Source organism: Pholcus phalangioides, unplaced genomic scaffold (assembly GCF_987345545.1).
Source record: "Pholcus phalangioides strain wild (caught in Gottingen) unplaced genomic scaffold, Ppha-v1.0 ptg000017l_1, whole genome shotgun sequence".
Taxonomy (NCBI): Eukaryota; Metazoa; Arthropoda; class Arachnida; order Araneae; family Pholcidae; genus Pholcus; species Pholcus phalangioides.
The window spans coordinates 57,308,872-57,330,370 of record NW_028301610.1 but is presented as its reverse complement, the minus strand read 5'-3'; the positions used below and the strand labels follow the sequence as shown (position 1 = coordinate 57,330,370).

The following is a 21,499-nucleotide window of genomic DNA, read 5'->3' as shown; positions in this document are numbered from 1 at the left end:
TAAAAGTTCGGTTATAACGACATCGAAGATTCGGCAAATTTTTGTCATTATAACCACAGCTAGGAATCGATAAAATTTTAAACCGGTTAAATCAAAACTTTTATTAGATTAACCGACTGATTAATTAAATTTTAATCGAATATTTTATATACTTGTTACGGTAAATTTGATAAATCCAGTTACATTATGCATAATCACCAACCATTTTGGTAGGTTTCATAAATTTCTCTAAATTTATCATTTTTACCGGCGATTACATATAGTACACAAGCGCTGTTGGTAAATTTGGTTAATGCTTAAAAAATTTATCACTTTTATCGGTCATTGTTCATAATGTCCAAGTGTCGTCGTTGGTATAAACAGGATAAATTATATTATATTCATCACATTTGCTGGTTATTATCCATAATCGTCAATTCGTATTGGTAAACATAATAAATCGGTTCCATTGTCCTGATAAGATTTATCTTTTAGATGACCGTACTTGTGAGCCAGAGCCTGAACTGGATACAATGAACTCTGATTTAACGAATTTTTCATAATATCCCCAAAATAACTCCTACTTGAGGAATTCTGAAATCATATCACAATACAACAAATTCCTATTTTACAAATTTTATTATGGCATCCCGATATAATGATTTCTCATTTAACAAATTTTACGATCGTACTCCGATAAAATAAACTCTTTTTTTAACAAATTTTATGACTGTGCCCGATATAACGAACTTTTAACGAATTTTTAGTCATGAAATCACGTGGGAGTTCGTTATATTGGGGCCCGACTATATTTATCAAACATACTAGACTCATTTATGAATTTTGTTTTCATATTTATCAAATTCACCAACTACATTAGAGTATCACGCATACTCACCGGTAAATCATAAGTTTTTGATTATTTATCAAATTTATCAACGACACTTAGATATTATGCATAATCGCCGGTAAAAAGGATAAATTTCAAACTTACCGAGATAATTGGTAATTATGTATAATAACCGATTTATCACATTCACCATAAATAACATACTCACAATTGTATTAAAATCATGAAAATTCAGAAAATTAAAATCATGAAAATTCAGAAAATTAAAATCATGAAAATTCAGAAAATTAAAATCATGAAAATTCAGAAAATTAAAATCATGAAAATTCAGAAAATTAAAATCATGAAAATTCAGAAAATTAAAATCATGAAAATTCAGAAAATTAAAATCATGAAAATTCAGAAAATTAAAATCATGAAAATTCAGAAAATTAAAATCATGAAAATTCAGAAAATTAAAATCATGAAAATTCAGAAAATTTAGAATGTATGGAAGAAATACTTCTAGAACTGATGAAAATTCAGAATTCTAAAAAGGATACGAGTTCAGAATTCCAAAATTATTTCTTTCTAGGTTAAAATGTTGAATTTTTTCCAAAATTATTTCTAGGTGAAAATGCAGATTTACAGAATTTATTAAAGAAATTATTGTTATACCGTACGTGCAGGGACCCCGAAAACACGGGGCCCGGTGCCACCGCACCTGTCGCGTACCCTTAAGGACGATTAAGGAATATTGTAATACAGCAAGTGTGCAGTGATTTAAAACATATTTCACAGGGGAAAAAAATTTAACATGACAAATATACGAGATGAATATTCAGTCGTGTTCATTATAACACAATTTATAAACTTTTTAACTTACCTTCATCCTTGATTTCAGTAAAAATTAAGAATCAAAAGCTTCGTTGGAAAAACCGAGAAGACGATACATTTTTTGAACGAAAAAGTACGAAATGACAAAATAATGGGTATACGGATCATTTTGATGAGAAGCTTGTAGAGCATGTAATGATTTTTTTCCTATACTAGAACAATAGCCGAATATTTCCTCAATGTGACGAGCTGTGATTCTCAGAATTTCTTAAGAAAACGGAAGCAAAAGCGACGGAAAAGTGTTACATCCGAGTTCATGGTATTTTCGTTAACGTTATAAGCAAGGTTCATTAACATTGTTCTCAATAAAATCAGTAAGAACAACTAATTGTTGACGTTATAGCTGAGGTGCCGTTATAACCGAGTTTGACAGTATTAATAACTAAATAACATATTTTTCTTTCGTTTTTCGAATTTCTCGACCGTCAATCAATCGTGATGATCGTGTAAATCATACATGCTTAACCCATGGTCCAAATGTGGCTCTATATCACAAGTTGAGCACACTTGGTTTAGTTTTTTCGCTGAAATGAAATTTCAGGCAACACCTCTAAACATCCTTTGGTACTTCAGGCGAGAATCTTATCGACCTGGGCTACCGCGCCCAGGGAAGAAAGATAAACATGTTATAACTCCTACTACAGAACAGTTTCATGAAGGATAAAGTATACCGAACATCGGAGTTGGAGATTCTATTGTTGTCAAATATCAGAGAAAAAAATTCTCAGGTCAGATTACTGAAATGTTTGATGATGAATATCATGTAAATATCACGGGAAAAATGGTAAATATTGGTTGTCAGAGCTGAAAGATGAGATTTGATATTCATCTGACTCTCTCTTTCTTTCTGTATTGGTAAAGATAAACCCTCCAAAACAAGCGTATTTGACTAGGCAGACTTACATTGTAAACATAAAAGAATAACTCTCAGTAATCTAAAATATTTGTAATAAAAAAACAAAATACAAATACAAATACAAATACAACGCCACAACAGGCAAAATGCCCAACGAGGTGGCTGATAAAAAGATGCCCATAAAAATATGGTTGTCATATGTTTCAAAAATACAGCAACCCAATTAAAAATACAATTAACAAAAATTATAAACAATATATACACATGATAAAATATTATACAATGCCCATAAAGAATACTTATGGTTGTCTTATTCTAAGAATGGATAGCTTCTCGATTTACCCCAACATGTTTATCGTATTTCTTTTTAAACGTGTCAATTGTGTTACAATTTACTACCTCCGGGGGTAAGCTATTCCATTTATTAACAACCCTATTGGAGAAAAATTCCCTGCGACACCATAACCTTGCATTGTCCCTCACCAATCGATACTGGTGTCCCCTTGTAAAAGCAGTCGATTGGCGGTGTACTAAAAGTTCATGGTCCATCCTATCCATCCCATTGAAAATTTTGAACACTTCGATCATATCTCCTCGACACCTGCGTTCATCCAATGTAAACATATTCAAAAAATGAAGTCTTTCTTCATAACTCAAGCCCTGTGTGCCAATAAGGACACGCGTAGCTCTTCTCTGCACCCCTTCAACCAAGTCTATGTCCCTCTGTAGGTATGGTCTCCAAAACCTTACAGCACAATATGTATTTATATATTTTTTTTTATTTGACCCGAATTATTCTCAATGGGTAAGATGGGAACATACATTTTCATAGGCAAAATATCAAGATGATAGAGTAGTGTACCCAAGTCACCCAACTGACGGGTTGCATTCATTTTTCTCCAACATAATAAGTTGCAAAATAATTATCTTTGCATAAAAACAGAGAGAGAAACTTCTCTTTCTAGTGGTGCTTTAGGTAAAGTTATTGTTGCTTTAGGTTCTTTTATGGTGGTTTAGTAAAAAATTTCAATTTGCAAGGGAAATAATACACAAAATGTCCAAAATTTGTACCCAAGTCAACACATTTGACGGTATTTCGTTTAACTTAACTTTCGCACAAAAAGAAATGTCCGTTTTCTAATAATGATATAATCTCTTTAAATAATATCTAAAAATAAACATTTCGTTTAATTTATCGTCAAGGAAAATTATCACTCGTCGCTGCAATCTTACTACGAACGACATTGTAATGATGGCAGTGGGAGAGAAAATATATTTCTGTTCGAAATTTCTCCTCGGACGAGAAGAATATTTCCACATAACTAATGATTCAGTCGGGAAGAAGAAAATTAGGAATTTACGTCGAAGGCATGAGAGAGAGATCCAATTAAATAGCTTCTCAAATATTCAAATACGTCGTACAAAGAGAACTATATATATGTGTGTGTGCGCGCGCGTATACGCATGTACACATGCATTTATTAAGGGTAAAAACAAGTATTTTCTCCTGTGAGGGAAACTAATTGTTTAAACATTTCTAATTTGTTTGCTTAAAAGGGGAAAATGCTTAAGCGATTGCGACGCAAATAAGGAAATAACTCGGCTTGAAACAGTGTTAATCAGTTTGTTTCAGCTTATTTCAATTTGTTGTTCGTTGTGCGCCCTTTGATCGAATATAATCGCTTTTCACTAATAATCTTACCTCCTTTCAATCTTATTATGCATTTTTTTTTGTTTGTTTGTTTTCGTTAGCCTTAAAAGGTTTTCTCCTGAGAAAAGCGTCTTTCTATTATGCATATATCGTCTTTTATGAATTTCAAATGCAATTCAGTGATCAATAGCAAAATACAGCCCCCCCCCCCTCCTCGACTTACGAATAGGATTCGTCTTTAGCACTGGTCCACACCGTAAGTCGGAAATACGGTCAAACCTCGTTAACGCATCACTCCGCTTGCCAAGGCGCATTTTTATGGCAGCGTTCTTATGTTATTAAACTCCTGATAATGCGTCTCCACACTCCGCATAAGGGGTGGCTTTGGTGAAAGTACTTCAAAAATTTTCATAGAAATGAGAAACGAAATTCTCTTCATACAGGGTGGTTATAAATAAATTGATATTACTCATACGTATGCAGCGCCCATTGTGATGAAACTTGGTACATAAGATCCATGGACCTTTGGGGGGGGGGGGGAGAGAAAGATTCAATATAAAAAATTAGTTCAATTTATGACCACTAGGTGAAAAAATGGTGCTTTTATTGCAGTTTATTTTTTTCCCATGGACCAAATAACGTATACAGTATACCAAGTTTCAATGATCATCTCTTCCCAAGAGGGACCCTTTAATGAGGTTTGACTACACCAATAAACATCTAGCACTGTTATTTTCAAACGCAGGGTGTCCGGATCAAATGTCCCTAATATCAAATAATGAATAAAAATCAGTAATGCAAATACCACAACAGACAAAATGCCCAACGAGGTGGCTGAAAAAAGATGCCCATAAAAAAATATGGATGTCGAATACATATATAAACTATATCAGAAATACAGTCACCCAATAAGAGCAAAATAAAAACCAATAATTATGTTAACATATAACTGCCCATAAAAAATTAAAGTTGTCTCATCTAAGTATGGATAGCTTCTGGATTTATCGGAATATGTTTATCGTATTACTTTTTAAACGTGTCAATTGTGTTAGACTTCCCGACCTCTGGAGGTAAGCTATTCCATTTATTCACAACCCTATTAGATACTCCCTGTGACACCACAACCTAGAACTATCTCTTACTAGTCGATACTGGTGTCCTCTTATCGAAGCAGTTGTTGATTGGCGATGTATTAATGACAATATTAGAAAAACTTGCGTGTCGAGTTAAATGACGAATTTTCTGAAAGTTGCCATTACCGTACGCTGCCATTGTTACGAGCAAAGAAAGAGAAAAATGCTGTTACCATACGAGAAAGCATAAAATGTTCTTCGGAAATGTTAGCTCTTTATCGATTGTGAACCTGATTTCCCTCCAGCATCTTTTTTTTTCAGTTGAGGCAATATTCTATGTGTCCAACAGGGTTAATAAACACAATAGCTTGAATTTAAGGCTCAGAAAATCCCAACACAATTATTGAAGTACAAAGAAACAATCTCAAAATTGTGGTGCGTGCTTTCATGTGATATGTCAATCGGTCCATTTTTCATCCGGGCAAAAAAAAGGAGCACATTGTGAAAGTACCCTGATTTTTTACTAAAACTTTTCAAGTGTTGCTTTCGATTTATATACTTTTCTCATCCCTTCCAACTTCTTCCAAAGTGTAGAAACTGATCAAAAGTAGGAACGTTTGATCCCCCCGGACACCCTATAGTGTGCCGTAGCACTCAATGGTGTCATCGGATCAACTAGGTGTATCACGAAAAATTTCAAATGTAAAAACTACAGTGATACCTTGGCTAACGAACGCCTCGGATTACAAATTTTTCCGCTAACGAAGAGTTCTTTCTTGATTTTTCTGCCCCGGCTAACGAACATTTCATTTGATGTAAATGTACGCGCTAACATAAAGCAGCCACGTCGTGAACTGGATTTTTGCCCCATTCATCATCAGAATTACTGTCACTCGAGCCAGATTAACTCATGTTCGCGTCGGAATCTTTTTTTTTTTCAAATGTAGCTTCACTTCCCTTTCTGAAAGTTTGAACTATTTCATGTACAATGAAAGATTCAGCGAATAGCAAATGCATTGGCAATTGGTGAAGTGGATACACGAGAATAACGTATTGTCGGAAAACCAGCACAGGTTCAGGAAGGGGAAGTCATGTGTAACCAACTTCCTTTGCTTCTACCATCACGTGACTAAGGCTTTGGGAAATGGCGAAAAAACGTCGACATAGTTTATATTGATTTCTAGAAGGCATTCGATCGGGGGTCCAACATTATAAACTCTCGAAGCGTTTACTTGAGATTGGGTGTGGAGGAAACTTGCTGAATTGGATATATTAGTGATTGATAGATAGGTCACAACGGGTTATTATGAACGGGGAATTTTCTGATCGGACAGGTGTCAAAAGTCCGTCAAGGAAGTGCATACCTTTGGCCGCATACTTTTTCACTTTTCATCGATAAGTTTGATCAGGGTATCGATGGGATTGTTAGAAAATTTGTATATGACGTGAAGCTAATTAGGGGGTAGTCGGGAATCCAAAAGATAGAGAGGGAAATATGATTGCAGCCTAGGCAAATAAATGGCGCATGGCGTTTAACGTTGACAAGTGCATTGTCGCTCATTTTGGTTTGAACACCCCACGTTTCACTTGCGAGTTTAATGATATCACTATCCCGGATGCCACTAGGGTCCCCGATTTGGGAATTCTTATTGACGAGCGGCTTAAGTTTTCTGAACATTGTTCAGTAGTGATCAGAAAAGCGAACAGAGTGTTCGATTTCATTCCTAAAAAGGTGTCTTCGCGTTCACCTAAAGCCATTCTTCAGCTTTTCAGAGGCTTAATTCGTCCTGCACTGGAGTATGCTGTAAGGTTTGGAGACCATACCCACAGAGTGACATAGATCTTGGTGAGGGGGGGAGGGGTGCAGAGAAGAGCTATGAGTGCTCTTGTGGGAACACAAGGCTTGAGCTATGAAGAAAGACTCGATTTCTTGAATATGTTTACATTGGAAGAAAGCAGGTGTCGGGGATCGAAGTGTTCAAAATTTTCAACGGGATGGACCATGAATTATTAATACACTGTCAATAGAACATCATGGATGGACCATGAATTATTAATACACTGTCAATAGAACATCATGGATGGACCATGAACTATTAATACACTGTCAATAGAACATCATGGATGGACCATGAGTTATAGTAGTGCTTCGACAAGAGGGCACCAGTATCGTTTAGTAAGGGACAATTCAAGGTTGTGGTGCCGTAGGGAGTTTTTCTCTTAAAGGAGTTTTTCTCTTTGTCAATAAATGGAATAGCTTACCTCCGGGGGTTGTGAATTCTTACGCAATTGAAAAGAAGTACGATAGGCGTAGTGGGATAAATCGAGAAGCTATCCATACTTAGATAAAACAACCATAATCTTTTTATGGGCAGTGTATGTACTATTTTTTTTTTGGTAATATATGCTTTTACACTGGGTATTACTGGGTTATATTGGGTATTTTGGTTATATTTGACATCCATTTTTTTATGGGCATAATTTTTTCAGCCATCTAGTTGGGAAATTTATCCGTTGTGGTATTTGTATTTGTAAAGGCGCCAATGTTTTCCGACCACGTGTTCTTTCAGTGCAAGGCTCTCTCGCTCTAGACGAGTAGTTTGGGTATTCTAGGAGCTTACCTTCTCCATCTGCAAATCCGTCCGAATTTCCTAAATCTCCATCAGATACAAAAATACGCTGATGAAATCACAAATGAATGGAAATACTTACGAACGGGATTGAGTCAATCTTTAGTTGATTGACTAAAGCTGGTGTTCGTTGTGCATATTAGTGTCAAATAAAAAGATCTCTTCAGTATCTCATCTTCCTGTAAATTCTCATTTATCCAATCCAATTTTGAAGCTGTTCATTTTAGCCTTCGATTAGTTTTTGTTATTTTTGTAGTGCTCCTCTGTGTTTTAAAATATTATCTTTAAATTTTGGGCCATCTCGAATGAATTAAACGATTTTCCTAAGAAACCTATGGGGAAATCGCGTTTCGGCTAACGAATGTGATTCCGGAACGAATTATCTTTGTTAGCCGAGGTATATATCACTGTATACAGAAAATAAATCGCCTTGTCAAAATTTGTCAGTAAGGAAGAACAAAACAAAAACAACGAAAAAATAACAATATACATAACATATATATAATATGCATTACATACATGATACATAAATTTCAACAATTATTCCTTGAATAACACATACTTTTGCGATCGCTGTTGGTATGGATTATGCTCAGCCATTAGAGAGATGGCTGAGCATATAACTCGTATAATGACACTAAAAACATTATCACGCCCCACATACCGCCACTACATCAATTCAGAAAGATAAGATTCTAGAAGATATGAACTGTGATATTGCTCAATTTCACCGATCCCCTTTAAATAATTCAAAATATTTTTATTAGAATTGCCAATGCCATAAATCTGAACACGAAAAGACAATTATACCACTAACGTGTCTTAACGGGTAAACTCGAATCATTTCCGCCCAGAGCGCTAAAATATTATTGCTTTTATTCAGGCGCGGATGCAGGACGATAAGGCGGGGAGGGTTAATTGAGTAAGTTCGTTTGATCATCCCGTATTTTACGGAACAGACAAATTTTCCCATATCATTCGGCTCTTGGGAGGGGCTGTAGTTCCCATGGCCCCCTTCCCTCTGAATCCATGCCTCAGCAAAAGCAGACATCTTCAGCTGCGAATGGAGCGGAAGCAGGCGGTTCCAGGGCGTTAAGCGCATTGCACACTGGTACGATACTACAAGCGATGCAGCTTGCAACTCGACTCGAATTAGTTAAAAACATGAAATTCGGGTATTTTAACCAATCCGCGTCGAGTGGCAGTCTGCATCGCTGGCAGTATCACGCCAGCGTTCACCCGTCTTAATGTGTAGCTGCATTGGATCATGCCGTATTTTACGGGACAGACAAATTTTCCCCATATCATTCGGCTCTTGGGAGGAACGATCGCTAATATGATTATCGGTTACGTTCACTCGAATTAGTTGCTTTTTTTTCAAGTATTGTAAAAGATCTTCATTACAAACCACGTAAAATGGCTGGTATATATGTGTACTTATAATCATATCAATCAAATGATTATAATCTTGGCACCATCAAAATAGTTCTAGCGGATATTTTAAAATAATAGAAAAATAACAGAAAAATTATATTTATTTATTTGTTATTTTACAGATGGTTACGAGGACTAAAAAAGTGTTTGTAGGTGGCCTGTCGGCACCTACTACTTTGGAGGACGTGAAGAACTATTTTCAGCAGTTTGGAAGGGTAAGTTTATAAAAGAAATATATATATATATTCCTCATCTCTCATCCGCCTGTTCAGCTGATAAATTTTTGTTTATATTTCTCGATTGAGGCTCGGTTGATTTGATTAAACTTTACACTTAAAAATTCCTTACTTGCGTATCAGGTTAATATACTTTCCGGCACCATTTCTGTATTCGGGTTAATTAACTCTTATGTAGATACTTTTCGTAGAATTTTTTTTAATTCATACGCAATCTCGAATATGTCCCTGCATGTGAACACGTTTAAACAAATCACAATTTCAAAACAAATTTGACTGAGTGAACCTTACTTCGATTCAAACTATTTTACTGCATTAGAGTGAAATCTCTGTTTTGCCACTTGGTGAGGATTCTTATGAAATAGTCATCGAAGTCTCTATAGTATACTATGAGAGAAACCCTCAATTGGTTATAGGAAAAGTTATTTTCTATCCTAATAAATGGGAATATCGGTCGCAGTATTCAAGACTTTAGATGCAAGATAAGTCCAAGTAAGACACCCCTGACCCAGCCTGGTGTAGCCATACAGCTAATTGTAGAACAGACGTCGCCATCCTACTCAGCACTCATTTAGACCGACTTGCGAGTTCCCCGAATCGAGAGCCGGCGAGAGTCTGGTTCGAGGGGTGGTGCCAACCCTCTTAATGTCCACCGCGTGGTTTTTAGCTAGAGCTAACCCCAGGGCTTAGTGCAACGTGCACCAAGATGAAGTCTCACCCCACTGTATCGATTTGGAAAGTCTAGCCTGTCAACAGTAGGGTAAAACTAACCTGTCTCACGACGGTCTAAAGATGCAAGATAAGGAAATAATATTTGAGAACTCGTAGTGTCTCAAATGTTATTAATCAGTTGTGAGTTTCTGTCGGAAATTACCTGCCTTCGAGTTTCGGAGAGATATTAGTCATAAAAACATCAACCTGTCGATTCGGGCACAAAACATAGTATATATACATTTACAAGACAACAATTTCCTCCACCAGAAGTTCCAAGACCATCACAGCAAGTTGATCTGAAAATGGTGAAAATTTCCCATACAAAAGCCTAGCAGCGTTTGAAAACGTTTTCGTACCCGAATCTTAAATTTAATGGCTCAATACGTGACAAGTACATCTGTGAATTCGATACAGATACAGAAAGTCACAAACCGTAGAAACTACTTTTGCAAAGTGTTTCGAAAACAAACTTCGGATGATTGTACGGTGATATGCTCCCACATAGAAAACGGCCCTATAAAACGATTTTAATTACCTTGTACAGCTGAAATAACTTTTCGACTGAGCACGCAAGAAATCACAGACGACAATTCAGATATCTTGTCGTTTTACTTCAGAATAGCTCAATTATTTCGTTGGAATCGCGAAAATATTTTCCCTCACATCACAGCTTGCATTTAATCACGAGCACTAATCATAAATGGACCCGCAGGCATCAAGTCATGAAATGTCGCTCGCTCTTCATCGTGCCTATTTTTGGGGTAATTTACTGTCGATTACTCCTTAATGAGACTTTGAATGACTGAAAACGGTCATCAGTGGAACGTCACTTTTATCTCGAAATGGTGATTTCACGGTTATTTTAATGAAATATGCATCTGACTGTGTATATTAATTAGTAAATAAAAGGTACAGACAGAGGACTTGGCTCGAACATTTGCCTTTCACGATGAAATGCCAAAATCCACGAGCCGTGTATAGCCCGAGATTTCCAAATTAACCAGCGAATCTCTAAACAGATAAGTTATAGTTATGTTCTGGAATCATCCGTGATGACAAAGTTTATCATAGATAAAGCATGCAGAGAACCATTCTAACTATTTATGTCAGTTTTATTAGTATACTGCGTATAATCCCGTTTCCTTATCCGATTCTCATAAAAACAGGTATTTGCTTCAGTTTTATTTTACTCCTAAAGAGAAAAAACTGTTTTACGACTGTATAAAGGTTATGTAGTAGACCTATACTTTTTAATACAGCAGTTATAACTCAAAAGATATTTCTTTATTAATTTAGTTTTTTCTCAAATTTGCATCCTTTTGATTTCAGAAACATCAAACTCAATTTTGTTTAATTTGAAAAATTACAGCTGTTATATAGCTAACTACTTGAAGTGAAAATGCATATAAAGTGTTCATTGTCTTCGGCATTTTTCTGATAGGAAATTCATTTTGGTTGGCGGTATTTTTAAAGATTACTGTTGATGAAAACATTTTTTGGTCATAATCATAGAATATGCTTAAGAAAACAATAGTGGAATGATGTTCAACACTTTCAGTGATGCACGATTGTTGTATGGCCAATATACGATAGTATACATTTGAACATTTAAACTTGAACCTAACATAATTAAACGTTGCTAAGATGACATAGTCGAGGTCTACGTAGGTTTTTCTTTGTCAATAACGGCCCGTGACCAATATTAATGGTTGAATCGAGAGTCGTGACATTATTCAAAAAAAGGATGTTAACCTCTTACCATTAACAGTGAGGTGAAATATTCTCGGCTAGTTCAGTTCATTTTCTAGATCTGAATAGACGATCAACGTTTTGTATAACATTATGCAATTTTTAACGGGTTTGAGAAATGCTAACATTTATACATAGTTTAGTCTACTCTTAGTATATTTCTAACGTTTAACAACCGTTAAGTTTCTTTTGTTTGTTTAAAGCTAATGAGAATCATTTTAATTCGACAATTATATTCTTGTTACGGCAGATATATGCTCTCCCGGACGTTGCTTTGGATCCACGAGTTTCGAGCCAGTAAGAAGTCAACAAGAACACATTACTGTAGATAGCGACCTCTGATACATATATATTATGTACATAGCCTAGAACAAATATATATATATATAGATAGTCCCAGACACTATTAGAAACCAGAATATCACAAAACGAACATGATACAGGTTGCGCAAACAATGATATTGTGTTTAAAATTTACCTACTGAGTCCCTTCGTTTTCTACACATTTATTGATAACTAACGGATGGCATGCACAGAATATAGTGAAGAAATTACTATTTTATTGTATTTCTTGAAAAGATCCCTCTCTGTACTTTGATAATTAACTTTATTAGTAGACTTTCAATCATTTAATTTTTCGGGTAGAAGCTTTGTACGAGTTATTACAAAGAATGTTCAAACTTCGATATCAAATTCATCTAAAGCTGTTACATAGACGCAGGTTGTTAATAATATATCTATCAACCAATTTATTTAAGGCTGGTATATAAGGCATTGAGGTGAATTGAATCCTTACTATATGACCAATCGTGTCATTGAGAAAACAATTGCAGTGAAGCCTCGATATAATGATACTCTGCGGACGAAAAAAAAATATCGTTGTAGAGTTTATTGTTCTATAGAGAGGTAGCATTACCATCGGGCGGAGCCAAATTTATGCTGTTATTGGCATCTCTTCTGATTTGGCGTTGTTAGTACCATTTGGGAGTGTTTATTCACAGCAAAAAATATTAAATAAATAAAATTCAAAATCCAGCTGGTTGTTTCACCCCGTAAAGTAGTTTCACTGAATATATTCCTGGGGCCTATCTGTTCGGAGATTATTTGAAGTGAAAATTAGCAAAATGTGGTGTAACTTGAGCTTTCCGTATAGTCACAGTTCTTGTGGCTCATTAATCGAAGAGTTCACCAAGTTCTCATATTTACTTTCATTTCTTATAAATTTTTATCCTAAATAATTTCTTATGTTACAGAATATAAAATAAGGACAATCTTGTTCAAAGCTCTCGAGACCTTCTCCTAAGCTGTGTCCATTGAGATGATCTAGATTCTGTTAAACCTAGTAAGTATGGGTGGGTCATTGCCTACCATGTCTCACGAAAGAACTCCTCTCTCGTGCATCATACTTATAAGCCAGTTCTTAAACTGTTGCAAACCGTAGTTCATACATCGTGTTGGGTTTCGAATACTTTCCATAATGACTTCCGTTGCAACTTCTAACTTCGCACTCATAAAACACGGCACATACCGCTCTTCTAATTTCCAAAACGTCAAGAACTTGGGTGGGTAGGGGGGGTTCATTAGCTAGAAGGAGGGAAACATTTTTAAATAAAGTCGAAAGAGAGAGAAAATTAAGAGTCGGATATAATAAGAATTTATTGAGATTTGCTTGATGAAAATGGCTGTTAGTTGCCCTCGGATGTATACAGGGTGCATAGCCAACTCCTCTCGCAAAAATTACTAGTGAATCGTTGATTCTAGAGGCCTATTTTCAATTAGAAAAAGTATCCAAATAATGTGTAGACTGTAAATACGTCATTCATAATGCAAGGGGTTGCATAGTTATGAAAATTTTAAAAAAATTATAAAGACATTTCATACAGACACACTGTCTTCAAAAATCTCAAGTAGAAAGTTGTTATAGAAAAAATACCTTTTGAGTGAAGTGAGAAAAATTAAAACCAACGATATTACTCAAAATACGAAAAACAAAGGGCACCGAACAGCTGTTTCGACAGTAATATAGTCCCTTTTTCAGTGGTGGAAAGTCTATTATAGCGCACTTGAACACAACACGTGGTTGATGTGAAGCCGACGCGTGATGTAAGTTCAAGCGAGCAGTTTGCGCTTTAGCAGACTTTCTATAACTGGCGAAGGGGATATATTAGCCTCGACACAGCTTTGGTGCCCCATTTTTTCGTATTTCGAGTTATACCGTTGGTTTTCATCTTTCTCTTAAAAAGTAGTTGCCCTGTCTCCCCATAGGCCAAGAAAAAGAAATCAACTTTTCCAAGTGCAATATTTGCTGAGATATTAAAATTCAAAAACAGAGAAAAGTTGGGAAAGAACAGCATAAAAACGAGGGAAAGAGTTTTTATTTTTCCCTAAGTTTTTGCCGATTTTGAATTCAATTATCTCCGCGAATGTTGCACTCAAAATCGTGGATTTTTTTTGGTTGGCTTCAGAAGATACAGGCAACAACTTTTAAATTGGGTTTTTGAGAACATAGTGTCCGTATAAGTAGTAAACTTTTTTATTTCAATAACTATACAACCTTTTTCAATTATGAATGACGTATATGAGGTCTACACGTTATTTGGATACTTTTTCTAATTGAAAGTATGCCACTAGAATCAGCGGTTCGCCATTAATTTGAGGCGAGAGGAGTTAGCCACATGCCCTGTATATAATCCACGAATATGTTCAGAAACATTCAGAAAAATTATAGCACTATAAACATTTTTTATACATTTGATAAAATTTACAGGTCTGAATGACCAAAAACTAAGGGAGACCATAAACTTTGAATTCTGGTTTCTAATACAAAGTGTTACCTCGACAATAACTAAGTGACGTAGACTAGGACAACATATCTTTACGACGATTGAATGAAAAATTCTAGTTGTAGATAGACCACCTTACGCATTTGCTCATGTTAGATAGGTTAGCTAGTTATGCCCGTTAGATAGACCTAAAACAATTCTTCGTAACTGACCTGTCCAAAAGTAATTTTCTCGATTCTAGACTATTAGAAAAATACTTGAAAGCTCGCATGCAAAAGCCCCCCAATACAATTTACTACACGCATCTTTCAAAAATGTGCTGGTTGAAAATCTAGAGCCCTCTTCTTGCTACTCATAGGTATTTTTTATGATGCATTTCTGTACTTTGAATGTTATATATTTTACATGCAAGAAAAAAGTATATATTAAAAAATCAGGTAAAATGTTAATTATAGAAGTAGAAGCGTATGAGAATCACAACATTATTCATCCTTATCCAATAATTGTGTAAGGAAATCATTTTTAAATCATCAAATTTTTCAAGAAATATATCACCATTTAAAGCAACTATTATTTTTAACTTTAAAATACCAACTTAACTGTTGGTATTCACCTTAAAAATGTATGTACTGCAGTTTTTACGTCATTAACAGTTGAGTTGTGTCGTCATGTGATATGAAAGCAAAAGAATTATGTATACAGGCTGGCCATAAAATAGCTTTGGCGATATACGAGCCCCTAGCGACCGCAAAAAACAACGAATACCAATGAAATTCAACATACAGTATTGCTATTTCAGAGAATACACTCGAGAATTAGAAAAGAAACAAAAACCTAGCTCTCGTGGTTAGAATAACAAAATTTCGAAAAATGCAAATAGCAACACTCACTTTTATGCATTGCAAATTGTACAGCGTAATAAAAAACCATAAATTGCATTGGAACTGTACCTATATCACCATAAACGTCTGCACTGGCGTTTATGGTATTATCCCCCCCCCCCCACCGCATTTTTATTGTTGTATTGCTTCCGTTTGGTATTGTAGAAAATGATGCTAGAGAAGCTTTGCTAGGCAGTCATTCAGTATCTTGATCTATTTTTCACGACCTCAGATATTTTGCGGCAGCCATGGCACTCGCATTTTGCAGCTGGCCCATAGGCTGGCATCTTTGATGGGATCTTTTTGGGCCTATCTCCAAAGTAGATACCGTAACCCTTTAATCGGTACAACAGAAATCACTAAACCTCTTATAAAATGTCATATGTTTTTAAATTAAGAGTAGGCTTTCTTCTGATTTTCAGCAGGTACAAACTAAAGGGGGTATGGGGAGAAGTGTTCTATTGAGAAATCATTTTTACAAAATATCTGAGTTTGTCAATGCTAAAATATGAAACCTTTAGGAGGCGAGACATACAGTCAATACAACTTCATCCTTTTATTGACAATCATTGAAATATCGAGAGGAAAAAAATCAGGGGTTATGTTAAGCAAATCGGGTACCCTGAATGCTATCACATGACAAAAAAAAATATTTTCAATACTTAAAAAATATGGAATGTAGCACTTCAGGGAACACACTGTATTTACAGGATTTATGTAAATTTGAATAGTATAGAAATGTCACTTCTTGTTTGCTAACTTTTCTGTTATTGTTGAAGAATGCACAGCATGGGACATATGTCTCTTCCACACATGGCATTTTTCTTCAAAATGCAACGATCAAAAAGCGTTCTTTCTTGGCTTGTTAAGAAATAGGAGGCGTGTACCTTTGAGCCATTCTGCTGGTAATTATGGAAACTTCACGAACGGCTCACAAGTAAAAATCGAATGTTTAGAAGTTGCTTAAAAGCATCAGTGCCGAAACTAGCACAAAAATATAAAATGACTTTATTTGATAAATACAAAAAACTCGTGTGCTATAGAGCAACACTGCCAAATAAAAGATTAAGTAAAATGGTATTCATCCCGTGCTGAAGCCATCTATGTAGGAGCCATAGGTGCGGCTGTAGGGCCGTCTTAAGAGCATCATGAACCCCGAGCACTGCTTTTTCTGAGGCCCTACCTGGTAAATTCTAGAAAAATTTAACCAGATCTTATTTTTGTGAGCCCCCCCCCCTCTTCTCTTGAGGCTCCCGAGTCGTACCTGGGTGGGGCCCATGCGTTAAGACGGCACTATGCGACTGCTCGGGATATCAATTATTTCAAGTTACATGCTCGATCGGGCATGTCAGTTTTTGACGATTTGTCCAGCCCTGTTTGATAATTCTACTTCATCATAAAAATCTATTAATGAAAAGGTTTGCCACGCTTCAATCAAGTTTTTCTAGAAATAAATCTAATTAGGAACCAACTAAGTGATATTTTTAAAAATTTTAAAGGCCTGTTGCATCCTATAGCTTTATATGAATCCAAAGCATCATTCGCAAAATCGCGGTAGTTTTCTTTTTTATGAATTCGAAGAAAACCATTAGAGATGTTTTTGAATGATTCCCAGGCTGCTTTTTCTAGTGGATTTAAAGTTTTCTTAAAATTTTTGCATCATCCGCAAAAAATTAATGATCTCATTGGTGACAATTTATAAATATTCTCTTTTGGTTTACATCACCAATTTTCAGAAATCTTGATTCTAAGTAAACATAATTGCTACTGATATTTTATCAACTGCTTTTACAAAATTTTTCATAAGTCTCAGTTTCATACGAAGGAAAGGGGGCGGCACAAGTAAATATACCTTTTTCTGGATTCACTGAGTGGGTACTTGATAGGATTTTCTGCCCAGTTGTGAGAATAATTCATATTCAAGAATATCTTATACTTGGTCTCTATTTTACGCTCTTCTTTTTACCAGTGTTAGTTTTTCGATCATTTCTGTCCTATTCATATGAAACGGAAAATTTTACGTATATCTAACCTACAGCTATCGCCTTCCAAATCACCACAGATGTTTCAGTTATATTTCTTGTAATGTATTTTTAAACGACCGATTTCATATTTGCATATCTACGGCCTAGTTCAAAAAAAAGGCGATAATTCAAAATTCTACGTTTTTGAGGTATCTGCATTTTAAAGATTCACACACTTTGCTCTGACAAATCCAATTAACATTATTCTAATTTGAAACTTGCATGATATGTGTAACATGGGTATCGAATTTTGGCTTGATAATTAATTATCTTAGACACTCACTTGCAGGCTCATTCTGTTCAATTTTGTGATTTGTTGCCTTCTTGAACTGGCACATAAGGCAAAGTTGTTCCGAGTTGTAGCAATATTAAGAATGAAATAAATACGATAATTGCTATAAGAGACTTCTTAATTATGTTAACAATATTTAAAATAATGTGGTTCAGGGCATAGCTTTTAGTTTTTTTTTTCCTCAATTGAGTGGCCATGAAAAAAACATTAATAACAATATTTTGTTTTCTCTGAACAAAATATTAACATTAGAATAATGTTATTGGGTCTAGGGAACATGTTCCTAAAACAAAAAATTAGTCAAATAATGAAAAGTTAATTCCAATAAATCCCAATTATTAAGAAACCAATTAAGAAACAATGATATACAGAAGTTTTAGAAAAAATCTTTTTCATTTTTGTTATCTTTGCCATTTCATTCTGAGGTGTCTGTATCATTACTTTGCGCAGCAGAAGCGTAAATATTACGTTCTGAGATGGTAAAGATTTAAAGAATGCATGTGATAATGTCGTGGAATTACATGACAATATTGCAATTAAGTAATCGCTTGGACTGGTATCATTATGAATGGACGTAAGAACTTAACGTGCTGGAAAATTAAATAATGATTGCTAAGCATTATAAGTCAAGATTTTATTTATCCTGATGTACGCAATTTTCATGGTGTTATTTGAAATTCCTGTATTTTTATGGATGAAAACGCCTATTTCTCTCTCTCTCTCTCTCTCTCGTCATACTACTTTTCAGCGGATACAGGCTCTTCGAACGGGGGTGGGCTGGATTTTACACTCCACCCTCCCGCCTATGCTAATAATACAGTTTTTTGGGGAACGGGAGGGGGATCACCCTTACTCATCCCCCGTATCCACCTACAATACTGCCTGTACTGATATTCTGCAAGCAACGGAATAGACCGAATAGATTATCGAGCGATCTAACCCCTCGTACCTGAATCGTAGTAAGAGGGATATATGTATCCCTCTTACTACGATTAGTGTCTCCCATAGTATGCATGGGAGGAACTTGGAATGCGCGGTGCATGGTAAAGCACTCAGTCTCTGACCACGTACAAAAAATACCTCGTTATGGTACTGAAACAAAAAACATTTAAGATCTTCAAGATCATTTGGATAATTTTGTAAGGAGCATGAGCAGCTGATGCTGTTGGTACATTCTAGTTAGAGAAAGGGACCCTACCCTACATAATACCATAATAAAATATGACAGGAGATACTACAAATTTCAAGTGCTATAATCATTTTTCCTTCAATGTTATTAAATTCAAAAAATAATACAGGGTGGTTATAAATAAACTGACACTACTCTGACCTATGTCGCACCTGTTCTGGTTGTCCTGGTGAGTGTATTCCGGTAAAACTTTGTATGTAGGTCATATGGACGATTAGAAGAAAAAATCCTGAATAAAAAATGATTAAATTTTGATGACCGGGTAAAAAAATGACACTTTTTATTGCAGTTTTTTTCCCCCATGATTCATGTAACGTGCCTACACAGTTTCAACAAATACGTCCACTAGAACGGCCGATACATGGTCTGAGTTAAAGTAAAACAGTTCTGAGAGTAGTGTCATTAAACTGAGAATTCTCAGACCTATGTAGCGATCGTTCTGGTGGAAGTATTTCGTTCAAACATACGGTGTTTCACGAAGGGCCCCTAACTTTGAAGATAAATAACTCGGAAACGGTGATAGATAGAAGCATGAAACCAGTGGTATGTTTATTAAAAAAACCCTAAGAAAATCTGATACAGAAACCTCAGAATTTTAGTTACGAATTGCGCCGATAGATGGCACTGCAAGCAGCATTACAGATTCCTATAAAGAGAGCTCAGACGCCGAGAACGATCAGCAATTTATACTCATTTATAAATTATAATGAGTATATAGCCATGTCTATTTACCAATAATTCATATTAATGAATTCCAAGGACGAAGAAGATGCAGTAGAAACCGGTGCTTCGTATCACGTACGTATCAGTCTTCGTAGATTACGCCGTTGAAACGTGACCGTTATTAGCGTATAGTGAAAGAAATTCCGGAAGTGATGTATTCCATGGAGGAAAGTGTGTTTATTGTGTTGGAGTACCACCGATTAAATCACAGCCCTACTGCCACAAGGAGAAGTTTTCAACGTGATTTCAAGTCGCAAAAGACTCAGATGAGAAAACAATTCGTGAGCTATTCAAAAAATTTCAAAAGACAGGCAACGTGGCCGATGCGTTACTCGGAAATGGAGGTCCCACCCACTCCGTCGTTACACCTGACAATGCAGCGACACTTCCTGCAGTTATTCAGCGTCATCCGAATAAATCTGTCCGCAGCTGAATCCGGAATCACTCCATCCAGCACGTACAGAATCCTGCAGAAGACATTACACATGTTTCCGTATAAGATTCAATGCCGGCACGCCATACGAGTTCGAGCTGAACGACAACGAGAGGATTTCGCTAACGAGATGCTCAATATGATTCACGGTTTTGGTTTCGATGTCCGAATATGGTTTAGAGACGATGGTGTCGTTAAAACCCACATTTGTCTCGCACGACCATTTCATTGCCCAAAACGTACCGTTTGGGTTGCAATCTCCTGCAAAGGCATCATTGGGCCATTTTTCTTGCGAGAAACGGTGACGACTGACCAGTACATTGCGCTTTTGAAACAATCACGCATACATTTCCACTTTTCAATCAATTAAAGCTACTCCCTCTGCAACATCTGTACGTTTATAAAAGTTTAAAAATGTTTTATAAAAGAAGTGGCCATCTCAATCTGAAATTACACAAGTCTGGAATGCAATTTGGACGTCATACTATACAGGTACCAAGGCCAAATAAAACTCGTTTCCAAAAATTTTTCCTTTATTTAGCTCCCAAAATATTTAATTTACTTCCTCAGTTAATAAAAGAACAATCTTCATGTACATCTTTTTTTATCAATTTAAAATCTTGGTTGTTAACTCAAGAAGATTTGAACTATCTGTTTGATATTGTAATGTAATCTTCTTTTATCTTGCATACGCTGCTAAATGCCAAATTTTTTTGTTTATCAATTCCATTCCTGTTGCCACTTATTTCTTGGTGTTACGTATATATATGTTTGTTTTTTCCTTTCTTTTTTTCTCTCGTTATTATTTATGCGGACAGATATGTATCAGATATTGTATTGTGGGCTCACAAGCTTTGTTAGCCCCTAAATGTTTTGTAACTGTGTTTAAAAATCTTAAATAAAGGAAATTTGAATATGAATTTGTCGCCACTCAGCAAGCGTTTGACGATCGACCAGGCACGGCGTGGTACATGCAAGATGGGGCTCACCCACACCGTACACAAGCCGTTTTTGACTTTCTGAACGAATACTTCGATGATAGAGTTATTGCGTTGAACTATTCGACAGTTAAGGGAAAAGGCATAGACTGGCCTCCGTATTCACCCGACTTCACCCTCTGCGACTA

The 21,499-nt window shown here is 35.8% G+C and overlaps 1 protein-coding gene across 1 annotated transcript in view; it reads left to right on the top strand.

Annotated features, from left to right (window-relative positions):
• LOC149074161 (RNA-binding protein Musashi homolog Rbp6-like) overlaps positions 1-21,499 on the top strand; it is a 409,321-nt gene that overhangs the window by 160,636 nt on the left and 227,186 nt on the right. The window contains exon 6 of the mRNA XM_089246590.1: positions 9,472-9,564. Within this exon, the coding sequence (XP_089102716.1) occupies positions 9,472-9,564 (93 nt within the window). The remainder of the gene's footprint in view (positions 1-9,471; positions 9,565-21,499) is intronic.